This window comes from Anomaloglossus baeobatrachus, chromosome 5, assembly GCF_048569485.1.
Source record: "Anomaloglossus baeobatrachus isolate aAnoBae1 chromosome 5, aAnoBae1.hap1, whole genome shotgun sequence".
Classification (NCBI taxonomy): domain Eukaryota; kingdom Metazoa; phylum Chordata; class Amphibia; order Anura; family Aromobatidae; genus Anomaloglossus; species Anomaloglossus baeobatrachus.
Genome location: NC_134357.1, coordinates 389,209,634 through 389,232,477, shown reverse-complemented (window position 1 = coordinate 389,232,477; position 22,844 = coordinate 389,209,634). Strand labels below are relative to the sequence as shown.

The 22,844-nt window shown below is 49.2% G+C and overlaps 1 protein-coding gene across 1 annotated transcript in view; it reads right to left on the bottom strand.

Annotated features, from left to right (window-relative positions):
• Positions 1 to 13,979: 13,979 nt before the first annotated feature.
• Positions 13,980 to 22,844, bottom strand: part of LASP1 (LIM and SH3 protein 1) — a 106,676-nt gene continuing 97,811 nt past the window's right edge. Inside the window, exon 7 of the mRNA XM_075350111.1 lies at positions 13,980 to 16,302. Within this exon, the coding sequence (XP_075206226.1) occupies positions 16,129 to 16,302 (174 nt within the window). The 3' untranslated portion in view covers positions 13,980 to 16,128. The remainder of the gene's footprint in view (positions 16,303 to 22,844) is intronic.

The following is a 22,844-nucleotide window of genomic DNA, read 5'->3' as shown; positions in this document are numbered from 1 at the left end:
GCTCTGGGGCTCAGTAATGGCTTATTTTTTTGCATCTTGAGCTGATGTTTTTAAAGATACCATTTTTGTGTGGGTGCTACATTTTGATCGCCTGTTATTTCATTTTCAAAATTTTTGCGGCCACCAAAAAAAAAAAAAGTGATTTTTCGTTTGGAATTTTTTCTCACTATGCCGTGTACCGATCTGATTAATCAGTTTTATATTTTGATAGATCGGGCATTTCTGAACTCTGTAATATCAAATGTGTATATTTTTTTAAACTTATTTTCAATGGGGCAAAGGGGGGTGATTTGAACTTTGTTTTATTTTTTCATATTTAAAACTTTTTTTCCTACTTATTCATTTTATTAGTCCCAATAGGGAACTTTATCACTGCAGTGTCCGATTGGTTGTTCATTTCTGCCGATCAGATCAGCATCACTCTGACCAGAAGAAATGCTGCTTTCCTGTGAATGCCAGCGGCTCTCACAGGAAGCAGATCACAGTAGCGTCAGAGGTCATCAGCTGACCCCTCGCTACCAAGGTAACAGATTACCAATGCGTGATCAAGTCATGGGACTGCCGATGGTGGCGGGGAACAGCGTGATCCCCGCCGCGGCCATAAAAAAAAAAAAAACAAAAAAAAAAAAAAAAAAAAAAAATCGCACTATTTGACAGTGCGATCTAAAGGGTTAACCGGTTCAGGTGGATCTCTGATCCATCTGCACCTGTTAGCCACACATTCCTGCTGATCAACAGATGAGCGGGTATTACAACGGGATCGCCGACATGTCCGCGGTAACCGGAGGGAGGCGACCAAGGACATTCATGGTCGTAAAGGGGTTAAGTCATGCCTCTAGGAGACAATAGCAGCTACAGATTTAACAAAGCTGACAAATTCAAGCAGAAACAAGTAGCTAAATGTTCTGCATATGAAATCTGCATATAACTAAAGTTAATTGAAATCTGTCAGCATAACAGAGAGAGAGCCCGATTCCAGCTATATGTCATTTAGCATAGTTTTTATACAGCCTTGAAGGATCTATCCAACAATGACAATATTGTTGTGAGACCCCCCAAACAGGGGAAGGCTCACTTGTTATTCTCGACAGTCTAATCTATTGTGATGCCCTGGCAAAACCAGGTAGTCAGAGAAGTAGTCCACCCTCCTTGATTCCAACACAAAAAAACCCACACCCAGGTACAACACACAGCCATTAAAGCAGGGGTGAGGAACCTTTTTTCTGCCGGGGGCCATTTGGAAATTTCTACCATCCTTCGGGGGCTGCACAAAATTATCAATGTGAAAATGACCCTGCTATATTTGGTCAAACAATTAATTATCTCACCCCTACTGTGGCGGCTTCTATTTGGTGCGGCTGTGATGTTTGGTGATACTAATCATGTTTCTTCTCACAGCTGCTTTTTCATTTTTGTCTGCGTCTGGAGCGCAGTCAACTCTTTGTGATAAGATTGGTAAATCATATACATCACATAACAGACGCTGTATATACATCACAGGAGACACATACATCACAAAAGGGGCTGGGGACATGTATATGCCCCCAACCCCTCCTGTGATGTATGTGCCCCCAGCCCCTCCTGTGATGTATAAGTCACAGGAGACGCTGGGGCGCAGGCGCCACACAAGAGGGGGGGGCTGGGGCGCAGGCCCCACACAAGAGGGGCTGGGGCGCAGGCCCCACACAAGAGGGGCTGGGGCGCAGGCGCCACACAAGAGGGGCTGGGGCGCAGGCGTCACACAAGAGGGGCTGGGGCGCAGGCGCCACACAAGAGGGGCTGGGGCGCAGGCGCCACACAAGAGGGGCTGGGGCGCAGGCGCCACACAAGAGGGGCTGGGGCGCAGGCGCCACACAAGAGGGGCTGGGGCGCAGGCGCCACACAAGAGGGGCTGGGGAGCAGGCGCCACACAAGAGGGGCTGGGGCGCAGGCGCCACACAAGAGGGGCTGGGGCACACAGATATCACTTGCGGAGCCCTGACATCAGTGGGGGGGGAGGTGGACACACAAACCTAGGGTGATACATAGCATAGGGGGGCACACAGCACTGAGGGGAGGGGGGCCACAATGCACTGGACAGGGCACACAGCAGTAGAGGGCTGGCGCTGGACACACAGCAGCGCTGGACTCACAGCACCGGAGAGCAGGCACCAGACATGAAACTCCAAGGGCCGGGGGATGGGCACGCAGCTCAGAGGGCTGGGGGGCGGGCAACGCAGAGCACTAAACCCGCCCACAAAGTAAGTCCTCTCTCGCTGGCACTGGCCAGCGAGAGAACGCATTGGTAACAGCACATGTGCGGATTTAAAGGGCCAGCGGCCCACAAGATGGCGGTGGCAGCTCGAGCACTGCCGCCCCCGGGAATCTGCCCGGGGGCCGCATAAAAGGGCATGGCGGGCCATATACGGCCCGCGGGCCGGAGGTTCCCCACCCTTGCATTAAAGCCTAACCACCCCTCCATGATAATAGGGACACACCAGTGAGCGGGACCAGGCGGATGGGAGCGCCCAACCTAGGGGTCCTGAGGTGTCAGGGGCGGGAACAGAGCAGTCGAGTTCTGACAGTAGTCAAGTACAGAGTGTGGAAGTGAGTCAGGGGTTGGGGCCCCCGGACTAGGTGGTAGACAACAAGCAGGACCATAGGCGACGGAGATCTGGTCGCGGGAGACCTTAAGTGGACCCAGGCAGGGTTGTAGCCCGCCGGTGCCATCAGCGGAAATCAGGTCTGGAGGCCGTGCACAATCGGGGTACCTGGACACGAGGACTGTTGCAAGCCCCCTTGTTAATTGACCAGCCGGGGACAAGGTTTCAGGCCTAGTTCCACAGAAGCCCAGAGAGAGAAACTGAAGCCCAACGCGGGGGATAGGTTGTCCGTCAGAACCCACAGAAATCCCAAGGGTCAGATTTCGCGGGCCACAGCTCCCAAATATACACAGTACCGGGAGTGGACTTCCCCGGTCCAAGCGAAGTTGTCCCAGAGAAGACACAGACACTGAGTGCAGGAGGAAGGGACCCCTGTTTGCTACACCCGGGTGTGGGACCCGAATACACCTGGCGAAGACGACCGGTCACTGGCAATTTGGTTTACCACTGGACTTTGTGTGTGATTCTTTGAACTTTGAGTACACCATTGATCCCCGGTCCAACCCGGCACGTTACCTCCAACAGCCATTACTCCCGTGTACCTGGGCCCCGGGACTACACCTCCCCTACCCGTGGAGGGAATTCCATCCTGCTGCCCCGCTCCATCGGCCCCAGGCGTCCCATCACCAGGCAGCGGCGGTGCTACCAATACCTCATCGCAACCCACGGGTGGCGTCACCGACAAATCAATCCCCTGTAAATACTCCCTTCCTACGGTTGTGAGGACGGACGGCCGTATGAGCCAGAGTCTGGTCACCACTCAAGCCGCAGTGACGAACCCGGATCCGAGCAGCCCCTGCAGCGGCCCAGCCCCCATCCGCAACACTATTATGTCAATGTTATCAAATGAGGAAACATACCTTCGTCTAACACAAAACCCCACCCCCTTGATTAAAAATGCATTATAAACATCTTAGAGGAGGGTACATGTTTTACAAAAAATATCAGAATACTTAAATGGTAAAATTTCCTACCTGTCAATTTTACATGCCCTACCTAAAACACACAAGTCTGGTTTCCGCCCAGTTTCAGACCCATAATAGCAGGCATTGGTTCTATCACAGAATGACTGTTTAGGTAGATCTGTTACAACCACTTGTAACTTCAACAATGGGCTATATTAAGGATACCAAATATCTATTACACAGTTTGAAATAGATTAAATGGTTTGACCATTCATCTAGGGTCACATGTGACAATTTCGTTGTGCTCTTCCATTTCTTATGATTTATCTTTAACAGCCATGTCATTCCATCTGTCTAAATCTGGTATTTATTCCTCATATAACAAATACATCATTACGGTAATGTGTTTTTTTTGCTTAAAAATATATATTTTTTTTTACTTTTTATGGGGAATTTTTCATAGACTTGCAGCTACTCTACGGGAGTTAAATTCTCGCCCAACTTGGCAAATTTGTACATGTCTTGGTGGTATAGTATTCATAACATCAATAATGCTTTCCTTGTGTCCATTAGATGGTACGGAAGGTATATAGATAACATATTGATCATTTGGCAGAAAGAAAATGTGTCCAGTAACAGCAACTCTTCCCATACAGCTATTTTAACTTTCAGCACATCTCATCTCTAATAATATAGAAACATAAACCACTCCTCACGGGGAAACGTATTGGATACTGCAATTAAATGCACATTTTAAGCAAGGTCTAAACTATCAGAACGATTTAACATTTTTTTTTATGTATTTTTGTTGTGTTAACCCCTTCAGCCCCAAGCCTATTTTGACCCTAAAGACCAGGCCATTTCTTGCAATTCTGACCAGTGTCACTTTATGAGGTTATAACTCTGGCACGCTTCAGCGGATCCCGGTGATTCTGAGATTGTTTTTTCGTGACATATTGGGCTTCATGTTAATGGTAAATTTAGGCCGATATTTTTTGCGTTTCTTTGAAAAAAAAAACGGAAATTTCGCGAAAATTTTGAAAATTTTGTAATTTTCAAACTTTTAATTTTTATGCTCTAAAACCAACGAGACATATGACACAAAATAATTAATAAATAACATTTCCCACATGTCTACTTTAGATCAGAACAATTTTGGGAAAAAAAAAATAAAATTTAAGGAAGTTATAGGGGTTCAAAGTTTATGAGCAATTTCTCATTTTTACAACAAAATTTACAAAGCCACTTTTTTTAAGGACCACATCACATTTGAAGCGATTTTGAAAGGTCTACATGACACAAAACACCCAAAAGTGACACCATTCCAAAAACGGCACCCCTCAGGCTACTCAAAACCACATTCAAGAAGGTTATTAACCCTTCAGGTGCTTCACAGTAACTAAAGCAATGTGGAAGGAAAAAATTAACATTTTACTTTTTGCAACAAAAATGTTAACTTAGCCTCAAATATTGCATATTCACAAGGGTAGCAGAATTAAATGAACCCCCAAAATTTGTTGGGCAATTTCTACTGAGCACGCAGATACCTCATATGTGGCGAAAAACCACTGTTTGGGCGCACGGCAGGACTCGGAAGGGAAGGAGCGCCATTTGACTTTTTTGAACAGAAAATTAGCTGGAATCGTTAGCCGCACCATGTTGCGTTTGGAGAGCCCCTGAGGTGCCGAAACAGTGGAGCTCCCCCACATGTGACCCCATTTTGGAAACTAGACCCCTCATGGAATTTATCTAGATGTTTATTGAGCACTTTGAGCCTCTGGGAGCTTCACAAAAGTTAATAGAGTTGAGCCGTGAAAATAAAAAAAATATTTTTTACCACAAAATTGTTACTTCAACCAGGTAGCTTTTTTTTCACAAGGGCATCAGGAAAAATTGCACCATAAAATGTATTGTGCAATTTCTTTTGAGTACACAGACACCTCATATGTGGTGGAAATAAAATGTTTGGGCGCACAGCAGGGCTCGGAAGGCAAGGATTGTCATTTGACGTTTCAAACGCAAAATTGTCTGGGATAATTAGCGTATTCCATGTTGCGTTTGGAGACCCCCTGAGGTGCCGAAACAGTGGAGCTCCCCCACATGTGACCCCATTTTGGAAACTAGACCCCCATGGCATAGAAAAAAAAAAAACAGCGGCAGATGGGGGGGGGGGGGCGGCGGCAGATGGGGGGGCAGCGGCATATAAAGGGAGCATCTGTGATTGTGAGACGGCGGCTGGGATAGGGTGGGGGCGGATGGGAGAGGGCGCAGTGGATGCAGGAGCGGCAGAGGATGGGGGGAGGTGGGCATGGGGGGGATGGGTGGGAAGGGGAGATTGGGGATAGTTACCCTACAGGATGGATGTAGGCAGCTGGATCACAGGAGATGAAGGAGGCAGCAGATCGGGGAGGGTGTGAGGTGGGGGAGGGAGCGCAGCGCAGATCACGGCGGTGACGGGTGAGGGAGCGCACATCACGGCGGTGACGGGTGAGGGAGCGCACATCACGGCGGTGACGGGTGAGGGAGCGCACATCACGGCGGTGACGGGTGAGGGAGCGCACATCACGGCGGTGACGGGTGAGGGAGCGCACATCACGGCGGTGACGGGTGAGGGAGCGCACATCACGGCGGTGACGGGTGAGGGAGCGCACATCACGGCGGTGACGGGTGAGGGAGCGCACATCACGGCGGTGACGGGTGAGGGAGCGCACATCACGGCGGTGACGGGTGAGGGAGCGCACATCACGGCGGTGACGGGTGAGGGAGCGCACATCACGGCGGTGACGGGTGAGGGAGCGCACATCACGGCGGTGACGGGTGAGGGAGCGCACATCACGGCGGTGACGGGTGAGGGAGCGCACATCACGGCGGTGACGGGTGAGGGAGCGCACATCACGGCGGTGACGGGTGAGGGAGCGCACATCACGGCGGTGACGGGTGAGGGAGCGCACATCACGGCGGTGACGGGTGAGGGAGCGCACATCACGGCGGTGACGGGTGAGGGAGCGCACATCACGGCGGTGACGGGTGAGGGAGCGCACATCACGGCGGTGACGGGTGAGGGAGCGCACATCACGGCGGTGACGGGTGAGGGAGCGCACATCACGGCGGTGACGGGTGAGGGAGCGCACATCACGGCGGTGACGGGTGAGGGAGCGCACATCACGGCGGTGACGGGTGAGGGAGCGCACATCACGGCGGTGACGGGTGAGGGAGCGCACATCACGGCGGTGACGGGTGAGGGAGCGCACATCACGGCGGTGACGGGTGAGGGAGCGCACATCACGGCGGTGACGGGTGAGGGAGCGCACATCACGGCGGTGACGGGTGAGGGAGCGCACATCACGGCGGTGACGGGTGAGGGAGCGCACATCACGGCGGTGACGGGTGAGGGAGCGCACATCACGGCGGTGACGGGTGAGGGAGCGCACATCACGGCGGTGACGGGTGAGGGAGCGCACATCACGGCGGTGACGGGTGAGGGAGCGCACATCACGGCGGTGACGGGTGAGGGAGCGCACATCACGGCGGTGACGGGTGAGGGAGCGCACATCACGGCGGTGACGGGTGAGGGAGCGCACATCACGGCGGTGACGGGTGAGGGAGCGCACATCACGGCGGTGACGGGTGAGGGAGCGCACATCACGGCGGTGACGGGTGAGGGAGCGCACATCACGGGGGTGACAGGGGAGGGAGCGCACATCACGGGGGTGACAGGGGAGGGAGCGCACATCACGGGGGTGACAGGGGAGGGAGCGCACATCACGGGGGTGACAGGGGAGGGAGCGCACATCACGGGGGTGACAGGGGAGGGAGCGCACATCACGGGGGTGACAGGGGAGGGAGCGCACATCACGGGGGTGACAGGGGAGGGAGCGCACATCACGGGGGTGACAGGGGAGGGAGCGCACAACACGGGGGTGACAGGGGAGGGAGCGCACAACACGGGGGTGACAGGGGAGGGAGCGCACAACACGGGGGTGACAGGGGAGGGAGCGCACATCACGGGGGTGACAGGGGAGGGAGCGCACATCACGGGGGTGACAGGGGAGGGAGCGCACATCACGGGGGTGACAGGGGAGGGAGCGCACATCACGGGGGTGACAGGGGAGGGAGCGCACATCACGGGGGTGACAGGGGAGGGAGCGCACATCACGGGGGTGACAGGGGAGGGAGCGCACATCACGGGGGTGACAGGGGAGGGAGCGCACATCACGGGGGTGACAGGGGAGGGAGCGCACATCACGGGGGTGACAGGGGAGGGAGCGCACATCACGGGGGTGACAGGGGAGGGAGCGCACATCACGGGGGTGACAGGGGAGGGAGCGCACATCACGGGGGTGACAGGGGAGGGAGCGCACATCACGGGGGTGACAGGGGAGGGAGCGCACATCACGGGGGTGACAGGGGAGGGAGCGCACATCACGGGGGTGACAGGGGAGGGAGCGCACATCACGGGGGTGACAGGGGAGGGAGCGCACATCACGGGGGTGACAGGGGAGGGAGCGCACATCACGGGGGTGACAGGGGAGGGAGCGCACATCACGGGGGTGACAGGGGAGGGAGCGCACATCACGGGGGTGACAGGGGAGGGAGCGCACATCACGGGGGTGACAGGGGAGGGAGCGCACATCACGGGGGTGACAGGGGAGGGAGCGCACATCACGGGGGTGACAGGGGAGGGAGCGCACATCACGGGGGTGACAGGGGAGGGAGCGCACATCACGGGGGTGACAGGGGAGGGAGCGCACATCACGGGGGTGACAGGGGAGGGAGCGCACATCACGGGGGTGACAGGGGAGGGAGCGCACATCACGGGGGTGACAGGGGAGGGAGCGCACATCACGGGGGTGACAGGGGAGGGAGCGCACATCACGGGGGTGACAGGGGAGGGAGCGCACATCACGGGGGTGACAGGGGAGGGAGCGCACATCACGGGGGTGACAGGGGAGGGAGCGCACATCACGGGGGTGACAGGGGAGGGAGCGCACATCACGGGGGTGACAGGGGAGGGAGCGCACATCACGGGGGTGACAGGGGAGGGAGCGCACATCACGGGGGTGACAGGGGAGGGAGCGCACATCACGGGGGTGACAGGGGAGGGAGCGCACATCACGGGGGTGACAGGGGAGGGAGCGCACATCACGGGGGTGACAGGGGAGGGAGCGCACATCACGGGGGTGACAGGGGAGGGAGCGCACATCACGGGGGTGACAGGGGAGGGAGCGCACATCACGGGGGTGACAGGGGAGGGAGCGCACATCACGGGGGTGACAGGGGAGGGAGCGCACATCACGGGGGTGACAGGGGAGGGAGCGCACATCACGGGGGTGACAGGGGAGGGAGCGCACATCACGGGGGTGACAGGGGAGGGAGCGCACATCACGGGGGTGACAGGGGAGGGAGCGCACATCACGGGGGTGACAGGGGAGGGAGCGCACATCACGGGGGTGACAGGGGAGGGAGCGCACATCACGGGGGTGACAGGGGAGGGAGCGCACATCACGGGGGTGACAGGGGAGGGAGCGCACATCACGGGGGTGACAGGGGAGGGAGCGCACATCACGGGGGTGACAGGGGAGGGAGCGCACATCACGGGGGTGACAAGGGAGGGAGCGCACATCACGGGGGTGACAGGGGAGGGAGCGCACATCACGGGGGTGACAAGGGAGGGAGCGCACATCACGGGGGTGACAGGGGAGGGAGGAAGCGGGCAGCCGATCTCGAGTGGAGGGGGCTGGCAGCACATCACGGAGGTGAGGACACGAGCAGCCGATCACGAGGGAAAGGGGCCGGGCAGTAGATCGGGGGGGGACCGGTGGCACTGTGGCAGATGGAGGGCGGCGGATCGGGAGGTGTGGGGGTGGGGGCAGCAGATCGGGTGGCAGATCGCGGGGGGCAGCGGCGGATCGGGAGGTGTGGGGGTGCGGGCAGATCGGGTGGCAGATCACGGAGGGCAGCGGCGGATCGGGAGGTGTGGGGGTGAGGGTGCGGGCAGCAGATATGAGGGGTGGGGGTGCGGGTGGCAGATCGTGGAGGGCAGCGGCGGCAGCGGATCGGGAGGCCGGTTTCATACAGTGCAATGGCAGCGCGGCAACTTCCGGGTCCCATGCTCCGGTAACATAACAACATGGGACCGGAGCTTGTCGCCCTGCCATTGCACTGTGTACACTCACTGTGCTGGCGTGCTGCAGGGAACGGGAAGTGAAGCTGATGGGGCGGTCACCGGCAACAGGTCCACTGTGATTGGAGACAGCGGTCACAAGGCCGATGTCTCCAATCAGAGCTACTGGAGCTGGGGGAGGGTGATCCAGTGAGGTCACCCAGCTCCAGCCAATGGCCAGTGCTATAGCTGCACTGGCCAGGGCTGGATTTCAATGTTTCAGTCACTTTAAGTGGCTGGAACATTACAGTGGCTGTGATTGGTTGAGCGGCGTTCGTCAGCCCATCACAGCCTCCGTAGGTCCGGGGAGGAGGCACCACCCCTCCTGATGTCAGGTACAGGTCCCCTCCTCCCCGAATCTGCGGTTTATGCTAACTTTTCGCAGTCACCGGAGGCTCCGGTGCCGCGATTACGCCATGACGGAAAGATCCGTCCTTGGTCGTTAAGGCCCAGGGCACCATGACGGATCTTTCAGTCCATGGTCGTGAAGGGGTTAATCTCATGTTTGTAACACTAACTGGAATACTTATTTTTCATCTGGTTCATGTATGTCCTGTTATGATAATTCTACATTTGTTATATTCAGTTTTCTACTTGTTCCATTATTATGATTGCATTCTTTTCAATGTTTTCCTTTTAGATTGGAAAGTTATACACACATGGTCAAAATTGTTGGTACTTCTCGTTTAATGAAAGAAAAACCTACAAGGTTCACAGAAATAACTTAAATCTGACAAAAGTATTAATAAATAAAAAATTATGAAAATTAACAAAATGAAAGTCAGACATTGCTTTTCAACCATGCTTCCACAGATTTTTTTTAAAAATATAAAAAACCTCAAAATAGGCCTGGACAAAAATGATGGCACCCCTAAACAATGTGACAAAAGGGCCATGTTAAATCAAGGTGTGCACTAATTAGCATCATATGTGTAAATCTTGTAATCAGTCAGTGGGCCTGTAAATAGTGGGCTACAGACACTCACTGTGCTGTTTGGTGACATGGTGTGTGTCACACTCCACATGGACTAGAGGAAGCGAAGGAAAGTTGTCTCAGGAAATTAGAAAGAAAATTATAGACAAGCATGTTAAAAGGTAAAGGTTATGAGACCATCTCCAAGCAGCTTGATATTCCTGTGACTACAGTTGCACATATTATTTAGAAATTTAAGGTCCATGGGACTAGCCAACCTCCCTGGACGTGGCAGCAGGAGGAAAATTGATGACAAATCAAAGATGGATAATACGAATGGTAACAAAAGAGCCCAGCAAGACTTCTAAAGAGATTAAAGGTGAACTGCAAACTCAAGAAGTCAGATCGCACCATCCGTCGTTGTTTGAGCCAAAGTGGACTTCATGGGAGACAACCAAGGAGGACACCATTCTTAAAGAGAAAAAAAATCATAAAAAAGCCATACTGGAATTTGCCAAACTACATGTTGACAAGCCACAAAGCCTCTGAGAATTTTTTATGATCAGATGAGACAACAATGGAACTTTTTGGCAAGGCACATCAGCTGTATGTTCACAGATGGAAAAATGCAGCATATCAAGAAAAGAACACTGTCCCTACTGTGAAACATGGAGGAGGCTTTGTTATGTTCTGGGGCTGCTTTACCACATCTGGCACAGGGTGTCTTGAATCTGTGCAGAGCATTATGAAATCTCAATACTATCAAGGGATTCTAGAGAGAAATGTGCTGCCCAGTGTCAGAAAGCTTGGTCTCAGTCGCAGGTCATGGGTTTTGCAACAGGATAATGACCCAAAACACACAACTAAAAACACCCAAGAATGACTAAGAGGAAAACATTGGACTATTCTGAAGTGGCCTTCTATGAGCCCTGACCCAAATCCTATTGAGCATCTTTGGAAAGAGCTGAAACATACAGTCTGGAAAAGGCAACTTTCAAACAAGAGATAACAGGAGCAGTTGGCTCTTGAGGAGTGGGCCAGGATATCTGTCAAGAGGTGCAGAACTCATTGATAGTTACAGGAATCGTTTGATTGCAGTGATTGCCTCAAAAGGTTGGGCAAAAAAATGTTAAGTTAAGGAGGGAACCATCATTTCTGTCCAGGCCTATTTCACGAGTTTTATTTTTTTATTTTTTAAATTCTGAGGAAGCATGGGTGAAAAGCAGTGTCTCATTTTTATTTGCAAATTTTTTATTATTTATGTCAGATTCAAGTTATTTCTGTGACCATTGTGGGTTTTTCTTTCATTAAACGAAGGGTACAAACAATTTTGACCACGTTGTGTATATAACCAACCATTGTATTATTTTCTATGGATTCAACTCATTAGTATTTTTATTACTCTTTAAATTGATACCCAATAATGTTCAATCCATTATATATTTGTTATATGAAGGAGAAGTACCTCATAATATGTAATTTCCATATGCTCAGAGATATAGAAACACCTTCACATCTGTCCATTTCATTATATGTATAAGGATTCATGCATTTCTAAGGATATATCTTTGAACACCACTATGGAATCATAACAATTACAATAATTGAAGTTTTAACTACATTGGTGCTGGATCCCATCCAATACGTTATCTGCTTTATATTCATGAACACAAGCCATGAAGATCTGTGCATCTATGGTGGAACTTTAGGACTCCTTGGATTAGGTGGTGAGCTGATATGTTAACTTTGTATGTAAACTACATGAAAAGATACAAATCACTAATATCAAGAGATTATTAGTAGAGGATTAGTAAACCTGCTGTCATGTAGCCCTCCATATTCATGACCTCTGTATAGCCTTGGTCCTACGACCAATTGGCAGAGTAGACTGAAAGCTGCCAATCAGTGGTGAGAAGAAGCCCCTGGAGCAGCAGCAGTGTGAGTCAAACATCCATGGCTGAGATAATAAAGCCAGTGCCTGATACATGCTGCCTGTGGATTGGTCATGTATCAGCTGATAGTTTCTTTCCCTTTAAGGGAAGCCAAATTCGCAAATTGAAATAAATTTGGTGACCTTAATGTGATGTGTTACCAACAGAAAGTACAATATATATGTCAGTGTGAGGTAAAAAGTGAAGTTACCGATAGTCAATAAGAACTTTTAATCTACCACAGATGCAAGCTGAAATCTGATTTGCAACGGCAAAATAGTGGATTCCCATCCAGACTAGCTGGATAAATACGACCAAAGGTAGGGTTTATGGAGCATATTATTTCCTCCAATATTAAAGGGAACCTGTCAGATCCCATATGTGTTCTAACCTAGAAGCAGGGTGATGTGTGGCCTAGTAACCCCTTCCTACCCATCCCGGTGTTGTAATAGTGTGTAATGTGAATGTATAAAAATGTTTTATTACTTACATGTTCCCTATGTAAATGATCAGAGGCTCTAGTTCCCTGGGCATTGCATCGCCCTGTGGGTGTTTGCATGGTTTCTGACATGAGCGATATCACGGTCGCTCCTTGAGGTCCCGTGCATACCATTCCCGCGGCCTTGTTATCCGGGTGCTTGTTTCTTGGCTTCAGATGCGCTATGCGCATGGTCGGAACCGCAGGAGTCTTCTGAGCATGTGCAGTGCTAGTCTGAAGCCGAGAAACAAGCACCCGGATAACAAGGCAGGGGGACTGGTAAGTGCACATGCGCGGGATCTCAAGGAGTGACTGTGACATCGCTCATGTAAATCCATGGTATCACGCCCAAAGGGGCGTGATACAACAGAAACCATGCAAACGCCCAGAGGACTAGAGCCCCTACTCATTTACATAGGGAACAAGTAAGTAATAAAACATTATTATACTTTCATACTACACACTATTACAACACAGGGATGGGTAGGAAGGGGCTACTAGGCCACATATCACCCTGCTTCTAGGTTAGAACGCATATGGGACCTGACAGGTTCCCTTTAAAGAACTTTATGAACAATACTTTAATAATACCAGAAATCTTGACTTTTCTATAACCACAGAGTTAACAATATATAACTTTATATTTACAACATAGTGTTAGATGACCTTATTTTCTATTTAGTTTTTTTTTCTTTGTAGGTTTTGTATTAACCTTGTATTTTTTCCCTTTTTTCCACTTCCTTTATACCCTTTTTCCCTATGCTCATATTATAGTTCATAGAGGATTATTGTTTTTCATTACTATCTACCTTAAGTAACTTATATTGTTTAAAATATCTTGGTGTGTACTGTGACCATTTCCTCCTTTACAAATTAATAAAACCAAAAAATACCATATTATGCTGACTGTCTAACATGTGAGATGGTCCAGAAATAAAGCACAATAGTCACAGGTAAAAATGATATTTTTATTTTCAATTTAAGTAAACCGAGAAAGCTTTTCTTGGTAGCGACATGATTGATTTTTTTTTTGATTTTTTTTACTAAATGATTATAGGCCCAAGCAATTTGATACAAAGGCTTCCCAGCATGGGGGTGTGATAAACAATAAAAAAATAAAACTGATGACTGACATGTACACAAGACAGTAAGGCTGCGGAGGGAAGGAGGGCGACTTGGAGGGGTGTCTTTTCTCTGTTCCCCTATTCCGCATTGGGTCTGAGTGAAAGTGCATTGAATAATAGAAGGGAAGGAATAATTTTGGTCCAGTTGGGAATGAATGGAATAGATATTTACTCCTTCCCTATAAGAGTAAAGAATTTCTTGGTCCTTTTTTGGCATGTGGGAGAGGGGAACTTCCCTACCCAACATTTGCCAATAGGCATGTATATATAATGAGGTGGTATGCCTCTACAAGACCTCTTCACTTGGCCTATGGCACCCCGCCGGATGGTAAAGATGATACACTGCTTAGTAAAGGAATGTGTGAAGTATCATTACAGTTCTTACTCATCTCACCAAGATTTCACATTAGGTTCCAGTTAAATTTGCTCTACTATTTTTTTGTGCTTTAAATAAATGTGACCTCAGGTACACTGAATGACTTGTGCTTGGTCCCTGCATGTGGGAATCTCCCTACTCCTTACAGCAGGAAGTAAACCCGAAGAAGGAGGAGACCAGGACTTGAGGGAAGATATACCCTCAAAAGAACAAAACCTGTCTGTATATGAGGAATGAAGCAGAAGCAAATAAGGCAAAGAAAATGGAAATTTGGCTCAAGACGCATTTGGTTAAATGTCAGCACCAGAAGAATGCCATAGCTCTTCATAAAACAAAGGTCATCATATGCCTATGATATAGGAAGGGATAATCCTGGTTACCCCAGTAATTCATCAATAAAGGTGATCAGCACCAGCATTACTGTCTCTATATACCCGGTATGTAAGGGGAAGGGGACTTTGGGGCGATACAGAAATCCCCTCTCTGTTCTCAACCACTAGAAAACCTTTGTAAGCTCCTTCACAGCTGTCTCCCTCTCACATATAGGGAGGAGGCGGTTGTGGAGGAGAAGACAAGCTGAAGGCCTACAGATGAAATGTTTGTCATTAAAAAGTATTAAGACTATTTTTATTGGTTTTCACCGAAACTTGTCCCTTTAATGATCACTGATTGTTCTTAACTAAGTCTCTAAATCCTAAGGTGACGTTCAAAAAAGAAAAAAAAAATAAATGGGAAAATTTACATATATTTATAAAATATACTTAGATGTTAAAGAAAGGGAGAAATGGAAAGAAGAAAGGAAAGAAAATGAAAAATATTATAATTAAATATTTCAAGCCGTTTACAATTCAGCTAAATTCTATATAGATTTGATAGTATTTTCTGAAATAAAATGGCACATATCCAACAAGGTAATTGACTGCAGCAAGGGTTACCTTGAGGAAAATGTAGCTACCTCTTGGGGCCCCATCATGTGCCCTTTCTTAACCAGAGAGTGTTGCTCTTTTAGCTACAGATCAGTGATGTTTCTGCTGTATATGTGGAAGAAACTTGCACGAGGATGTCATACCAGAACGGAAAAAGAAATGCAATGACGTGTCAAGTGTGGTTAGCAGGTCAGACACAGCCCTACAATTATCTTCGTACTATACAGAAGAATTTTAGATAAAAAATAAAATAAGATGATCACAATTTGTCACAAAGAAAAAAATAAACTGTTAATATTTGGGCATTACATTATGAATTGAGGGGCGCACAGACTCCACCTCAATGGGCACAGATTTTTGGGAATATTTGTACTGGGAATTTTAGGAGAGAAAAAAAAAAAAATATGATACCAGTGCAAAGCGCATAGACAATCAGACATAACAGAAGGGAAAGTAAAGCGGGAGACATCTCCTCAATGTGCTCCCTCCAGTGACTAAAAGATGAAGGAAGAGGTCATTTTCTCTTCTGGCGCCAGAGGGCAGCAAAGAGGGTTTAAGAGAGAATGCTGAGACAGGGAGAGGTGGAGACCACCCTTCCGAAAGCTGGGACAGGGCTGCACTGGAATGCTTCATGATTGTGTGTGAGAGAGAATAGGCGACTTCTCCCCAATCAGATGGCTTCAACGTAATTGGCAGGAAGCATGCCCGTCTCTCCTGTGCGCTCCACGGTACCATACATCCATCCGTCATCAATCTGCTGCACATTAATAATAGTGTCACCATCCTGGAAGGAAACCTCGTCTTCATCTGCTGCGGAGTAATCATACACAGCTCTGAAGCGCTTCTGTCAGACAAGAGAAAAAGGAAGACACTCATTAGATGACCCATAATAATCTAAGTCATTTAAACCCAGAACCATATGCAACCATTCTAACTCCTCTTATTTCACCAACAGGATGCTGGTTATTAGAGGGCCATATTTTTCCACATCTACAATTATGGAAATGATTGTTCACATGGATTGTTGATCCTACTCTAATACAGTTTCTGTGAACTGTTGGGCATGCATTTCCTTATTACAAAAACAGCAATGAGGAACTTAAAACCACTCCTCAGGTCTACACGTCGTGTCTGAGATTATAAGTCTATGTCAAAAGAACTGTGGCTCTACTGTATCGGCACCAACTTAGGGTTACCGGTCAGTGTTTGGCTCTGTTGACATTCGTTTTGGGAATAGTTTTTCTGTAACATAAAACGGGACAGATTTGTCAAACTATAGATACAAATGGTTCTTTGAAAAAAGGATTGGCTATAAAGGAGTCTTTCAGGTTTTTGGTAAAAATCATGGAAATTTAACATTTTACCAGAAAGCAGCATGCTATGCTATTTACACAGATAGAGAAAATGGTTGCAATTTAATATATTAGAAAATAAAATAAAATTCCTTTGTTTGAGCCGGTTATTAAAAAAACCAAAAGTTAATGTGGTTTGCCTCTAACTATAATACTGATGATCTACCCGTAGGGTATACAGCCTATACTCCCGTATTGTACCAGTGTCCCTCCAGTGGTGTCCAGGATCGTGGTGTATGGGCTCATGTGGGGTTATGATGTCATGCGAGCCCCACGTCCAATCAGTGCCGGCTTCTGTCTCCCTGCCCTCTGACCAAGCAAGTTAATCAACAGGAAGCGAGTGCAGCAAAAACACAACAAAAAGCCGCTGTCAATCTAAATCACTGTTATTAGCCCCTGCCTCTTCGGGGGAGGAAAAAAAAAAAAAAATTGAGTCCAATATATAGTAATATTTCTTAGAGAATGGTGAACAAGCTTTTATATTTATTTTTATATACTTACATAGGTTGAACAAAGTCATAGGTTAAATTTGATGGACCCTTCTCCACAAATATAGATTTTGTTAGTGATGATTAAATATTAACCCCAAGCATTTTGTGTTTTCCGTTTTGTTTTTTCCTCTCTTCCGAGAGCTGTAACTTATTTATTTTTCTGTCAATCTTGCAATATGAGGGCTTGTTTTTTGCGGGACTAGTTGTACTTTTAAATGAAACCATAAGTTTTACCATATAGTATACTGGAAAACGGCAAAAAAATTCCAAGTGCGGAAAAATTGCAAAAAAGTGTGATCGTACAATAGTTTTTGGGATATATTATTCACAGTGTTTACTATATGGTAAAACTGATGTGTCATTGTGATGCTTTAGGTCAGTGTGCGTTTGTAGACACCAAACATGAATAAGTTTACTTCTATTTAAGGGGTTAAAAAAAATTTCACAAGCTTGTCCAAAAAAAGTGGCGCACATTTTGCATTATTTTCCAAAACCCATAGCGTTCTCAATTTTCGGGATCTACGCCTCAGTGACGGCTTATTTTTTGCATCTTGAGCTGATGTTTATAATGGTATCATTTTTGCGCAGATGCTACGTTTTGATCGCCTGTTATTTCATTTTGCGCAAAATTTGCGGCAACCAAAAAACAATTTTGGTGTTTGGAATTTTTTTGCAGCTACTCCGTTTACTGATCAGATTAATTGATTTTATATTTTGATAGATCGGGCATTTCTGAACGCGGCAATACCAAATGTGTATATTTTTTATTTTTTTAACCCTTTAATTTTCAATGGGGTGAAAGGGGGGTGATTTGAACTCTTAGGTTTTTTTATTTTTTTATTTTTATTTTACTAGTTCCCCTAGGGGGCTATAGCGATCAGCAATCCGATCGCTCCGCCCTATCTGCAGATCACAGCTACAGAGCTGAGAACTGCAGATTTGGTGCTTTGCTTTCAATGCCGACTGTATTCCGGCATTGAGGGGAAGTGACTCATGTTAGCTACAGGCGTCATCACATGACCCTGTGCTACCATGGCAACCACCAAAAGTCACGTGATCATGTCACGTGACTTCCGATGGGGGCGGGGTAAGTCAATGTCATGGCGGCGCGCATATACATCTCTCTGCCAGATTTTGGCAGCGAGATGTAAGGGGTTAATGTTCGCGGGTGGAAGAGATTCCACCTGCGACTAGCAGGCACACAGGTCAGCTGTTGAAAACAGCTGATATGTGCACGGATCGCCGCGACCTGCCCACGGCAGGGAGCGGGGATTAACCTCACATGATCCATGACGTACCCCGTATGCCATGGGTCGTTAAGGAGTTAAGATATTCGGATTATTTGTGCAAAATACCTTGTACTATTCGAGTAATCGTCACGAATATCAAATATATCAAACCTAATGCAGATCAATCATTTTTCTTGAAGATTTCTCTCAGAAAAATGCTTGGGTTTCCCATTCACTTGCATTAGGTTTGTTATTCATGACGAATAATGGAATAGTATTAGGTATTGGGTACAAATAATCCCAAAACCATTATCTAACTCTTCGCCCATCACTAGTTATTATAGTATCTGCTATTAGTACCTCTTCATCTCAGGCATTTCACAGTCTGACTGCTGTAAAGAACCTTTCCTATTTAGCTACCAGAATAGGAAATGAATGATGCCTGACCCTTTGTAAGGCTCTAGGAAAGTGATGTGCCAGTCCTTTGTATTGACCACAAATTATGTAGTCCTGCCTTATAAAGAAGGGAATTTTGTTTACTTACCGTAAATTCCTTTTCTTCTAGCTCCAATTGGGAGACCCAGACAATTGGGTGTATAGGCTATGCCTCCGGAGGCCGCATAAAGTATTACGCTTAAAAGTGTTAAGCCCCTCCCCTTCTGCCTATACACCCCCCGTGCTCCCACGGGCTCCTCAGTTTTGGTGCAAAAGCAAGAAGGAGGAAAAAGAATTATAAACTGGTTTAAAGTAACTTCAATCCGAAGGAATATCGGAGAACTGAAACCATTCAACATGAACAACATGTGTACACAAAAAAACAGGGGCGGGCGCTGGGTCTCCCAATTGGAGCTAGAAGAAAAGGAATTTACGGTAAGTAAACAAAATTCCCTTCTTTGTCGCTCCATTGGGAGACCCAGACAATTGGGACGTCCAAAAGCAGTCCCTGGGTGGGTAAAATAATACCTCGTAAGAGAGCCGTAAAACTGCCTCTTCCTACAGGTGGGCAACCGCCGCCTGAAGGACTCGTCTACCTAGGCTGGCATCCGCCGAAGCATAGGTATGCACCTGATAGTGTTTCGTGAAAGTGTGCAGGCTCGACCAGGTAGCCGCCTGACACACCTGCTGAGCCGTAGCCTGGTGCCTCAAAGCCCAGGACGCGCCCACGGCTCTGGTAGAATGGGCCTTCAGCCCTGAGGGAACCGGAAGCCCAGCCGAACGGTAGGCTTCGAGAATTGGCTCCTTGATCCACCGAGCCAAGGTTGATTTGGAAGCCTGTGACCCTTTACGCTGGCCAGCGACAAGGACAAAGAGTGCATCCGAGCGGCGCAGGGGCGCCGTACGAGAAATGTAGAGTCTGAGTGCTCTCACCAGATCTAACAAGTGCAAATCCTTTTCACATTGGTGAACTGGATGAGGACAAAAAGAAGGTAAGGAGATATCCTGATTGAGATGAAAGGGGATACCACCTTAGGGAGAAATTCCGGAAACGGACGCAGAACCACCTTGTCCTGGTGAAAAACCAGGAAAGGGGCTTTGCATGACAGCGCTGCTAGCTCAGACACTCTCCGAAGTGAAGTGACTGCTACTAGAAAAACCACTTTCTGCGAAAGGCGTGAGAGAGAAATATCTCTCATTGGCTCGAATGGTGGTTTCTGAAGAACCAGCAGCACCCTGTTCAGATCCCAGGGTTCTAACGGCCGCTTGTAAGGAGGAACGATGTGACAAACCCCCTGCAGGAACGTGCGTACCTGTGGAAGTCTGGCTAGGCGCTTCTGGAAAAACACAGAGAGCGCTGAGACTTGTCCCTTAAGGGAGCCGAGCGACAAACCCTTTTCCAGTCCAGATTGAAGGAAGGACAGAAAAGTGGGCAAGGCAAAAGGCCAGGGAGAAAAACCCTGAGCAGAGCACCACGACAGGAAAATTTTCCACGTCCTGTGGTAGATCTTGGCGGACGTTGGTTTCCTAGCCTGTCTCATAGTGGCAATGACGTCTTGAGATAACCCTGAAGACGCTAGGATCCAGGACTCAATGGCCACACAGTCAGGTTGAGGGCCGCAGAATTCAGATGGAAAAACGGCCCTTGAGATAGCAAGTCTGGTCGGTCTGGTAGTGCCCACGGTTGGCCGACCGTGAGATGCCACAGATCCGGGTACCACGACCGCCTCGGCCAGTCTGGAGCGACGAGGATGACGCGGCGGCAGTCGGCCCTGATCTTGCGTAACACTCTGGGCAACAGTGCCAGCGGAGGAAACACATAAGGGAGCTGAAACTGCGACCAATCCTGAACTAAGGCGTCTGCCGCCAGAGCTCTGGGATCTTGAGACCGTGCCATGAACGTCGGTACCTTGTTGTTGTGCCGGGACGCCATGAGGTCGACGTCCGGCACCCCCCAGCGGCAACAGATCTCCTGAAACACGTCCGGGTGAAGGGACCATTCCCCTGCGTCCATGCCCTGGCGACTGAGATAATCTGCTTCCCAGTTTTCCACGCCTGGAATGTGAACTGCAGAGATGGTGGAGGCCGTGGCTTCCACCCACATCAAAATCCGCCGGACTTCCTGGAAGGCTTGCCGACTGCGTGTGCCGCCTTGGTGGTTGATGTATGCCACCGCTGTGGCATTGTCCGACTGAATTCTGATCTGCTTGCCTTCCAGCCACTGCTGGAACGCTTTCAGGGCAAGATACACTGCCCGTATTTCCAGAACATTGATCTGAAGCGAGGACTCTTGCTGGGTCCACGTACCCTGAGCCCTGTGATGGAGAAAAACCGCTCCCCACCCTGACAGACTCGCGTCCGTCGTGACCACCTCCCAGGATGGGGGTAGGAAGGATTTCCCCTTCGATAATGAAGTGGGAAGAAGCCACCACCGAAGGGAAGCTTTGGTCGCCTGAGAGAGGGAGACGTTCCTGTCGAGGGACGTCGGCTTCCTGTCCCATTTGCGTAGGATGTCCCATTGAAGAGGACGCAGGTGAAACTGCGCGAAAGGAACGGCCTCCATTGCTGCCACCATCTTCCCCAGGAAGTGCATGAGGCGCCTCAAGGGGTGTGACTGGCCTTGAAGGAGAGATTGTACCCCTGTCTGTAGTGACCGCTGCTTGATCAGCGGAAGCTTCACTATCGCTGAGAGGGTATGAAACTCCATGCCAAGGTATGTGAGCGATTGGGCCGGTGTCAGATTTGACTTTGGAAAATTGATGATCCACCCGAAACTCTGGAGAGTCTCCAGGGTAGCGTCGAGGCTGTGTTGGCATGCCTCTTGAGAGGGTGCCTTGATCAGGAGATCGTCCAAGTAAGGGATCACCGAGTGACCCTGAGAGTGGAGGACCGCTACTACAGTAGCCATAACCTTGGTGAAAACCCGTGGGGCTGTTGCCAGGCCGAACGGCAGTGCCACGAACTGCAGGTGTTCGTTTTCTATGGCGAAGCGCAAGAAGCGCTGGTGCTCTGGAGCAATCGGTACATGGAGATAAGCATCTTTGATATCGATCGATGCAAGGAAATCTCCTTGGGACATTGAGGTGATGACGGAGCGGAGGGATTCCATCCGGAACCGCCTGGTCGTTACGTGTTTGTTGAGAAGTTTCAGGTCCAGGACAGGACGGAAAAACCCGTCCTTCTTTGGGACCACAAACAAGTTGGAGTAAAAACCGTGGCCCTGTTGCTGAAGAGGAACAGGGACCACCACTCCTTCTGCCTTCAGAGTGCCCAGCGCCTGCAGAAGAGCCTCGGCTCGCTCGGGAGGCGGGGATGACCTGAAGAATCGAGTCGGGGGACGAGAGGTGAACTCTATCTTGTAACCGTGAGACAGAATGTCTCTCACCCAACGGTCTTTTACCCGTGGCAGCCAGGCGTCGCAAAAGCGGGAGAGCCTGCCACCGACCGAAGATGCGGAGTGAGGAGGCCGAAAGTCATGAGGAAGCCGCTTTGGTAGCGGCACCTCCGGTGGCCTTTTTAGGACGTGACTTAGACCGCCATGCGTCAGAGTTCCTTTGATCTTTCTGAGGCCTTTTGGACGAGGAGAACTGGGACCTGCCCGCGCCCCGAAAGGACCGAAACCTCGACTGCCCCTTCCTCTGTTGGGGTATGTTCGGTTTGGGCTGGGGTAAGGATGTATCCTTTCCCTTGGATTGTTTGATGATTTCATCCAAACGCTCGCCAAACAATCGGTCGCCAGAAATTGGCAAACTGGTTAAGCGCTTTTTGGAAACAGAATCTGCCTTCCATTCCCGTAGCCACAAGGCCCTGCGGAGTACCACCGAATTGGCGGCTGCAACCGCCGTATGGCTCGCAGAGTCCAGGACAGCATTAATAGCG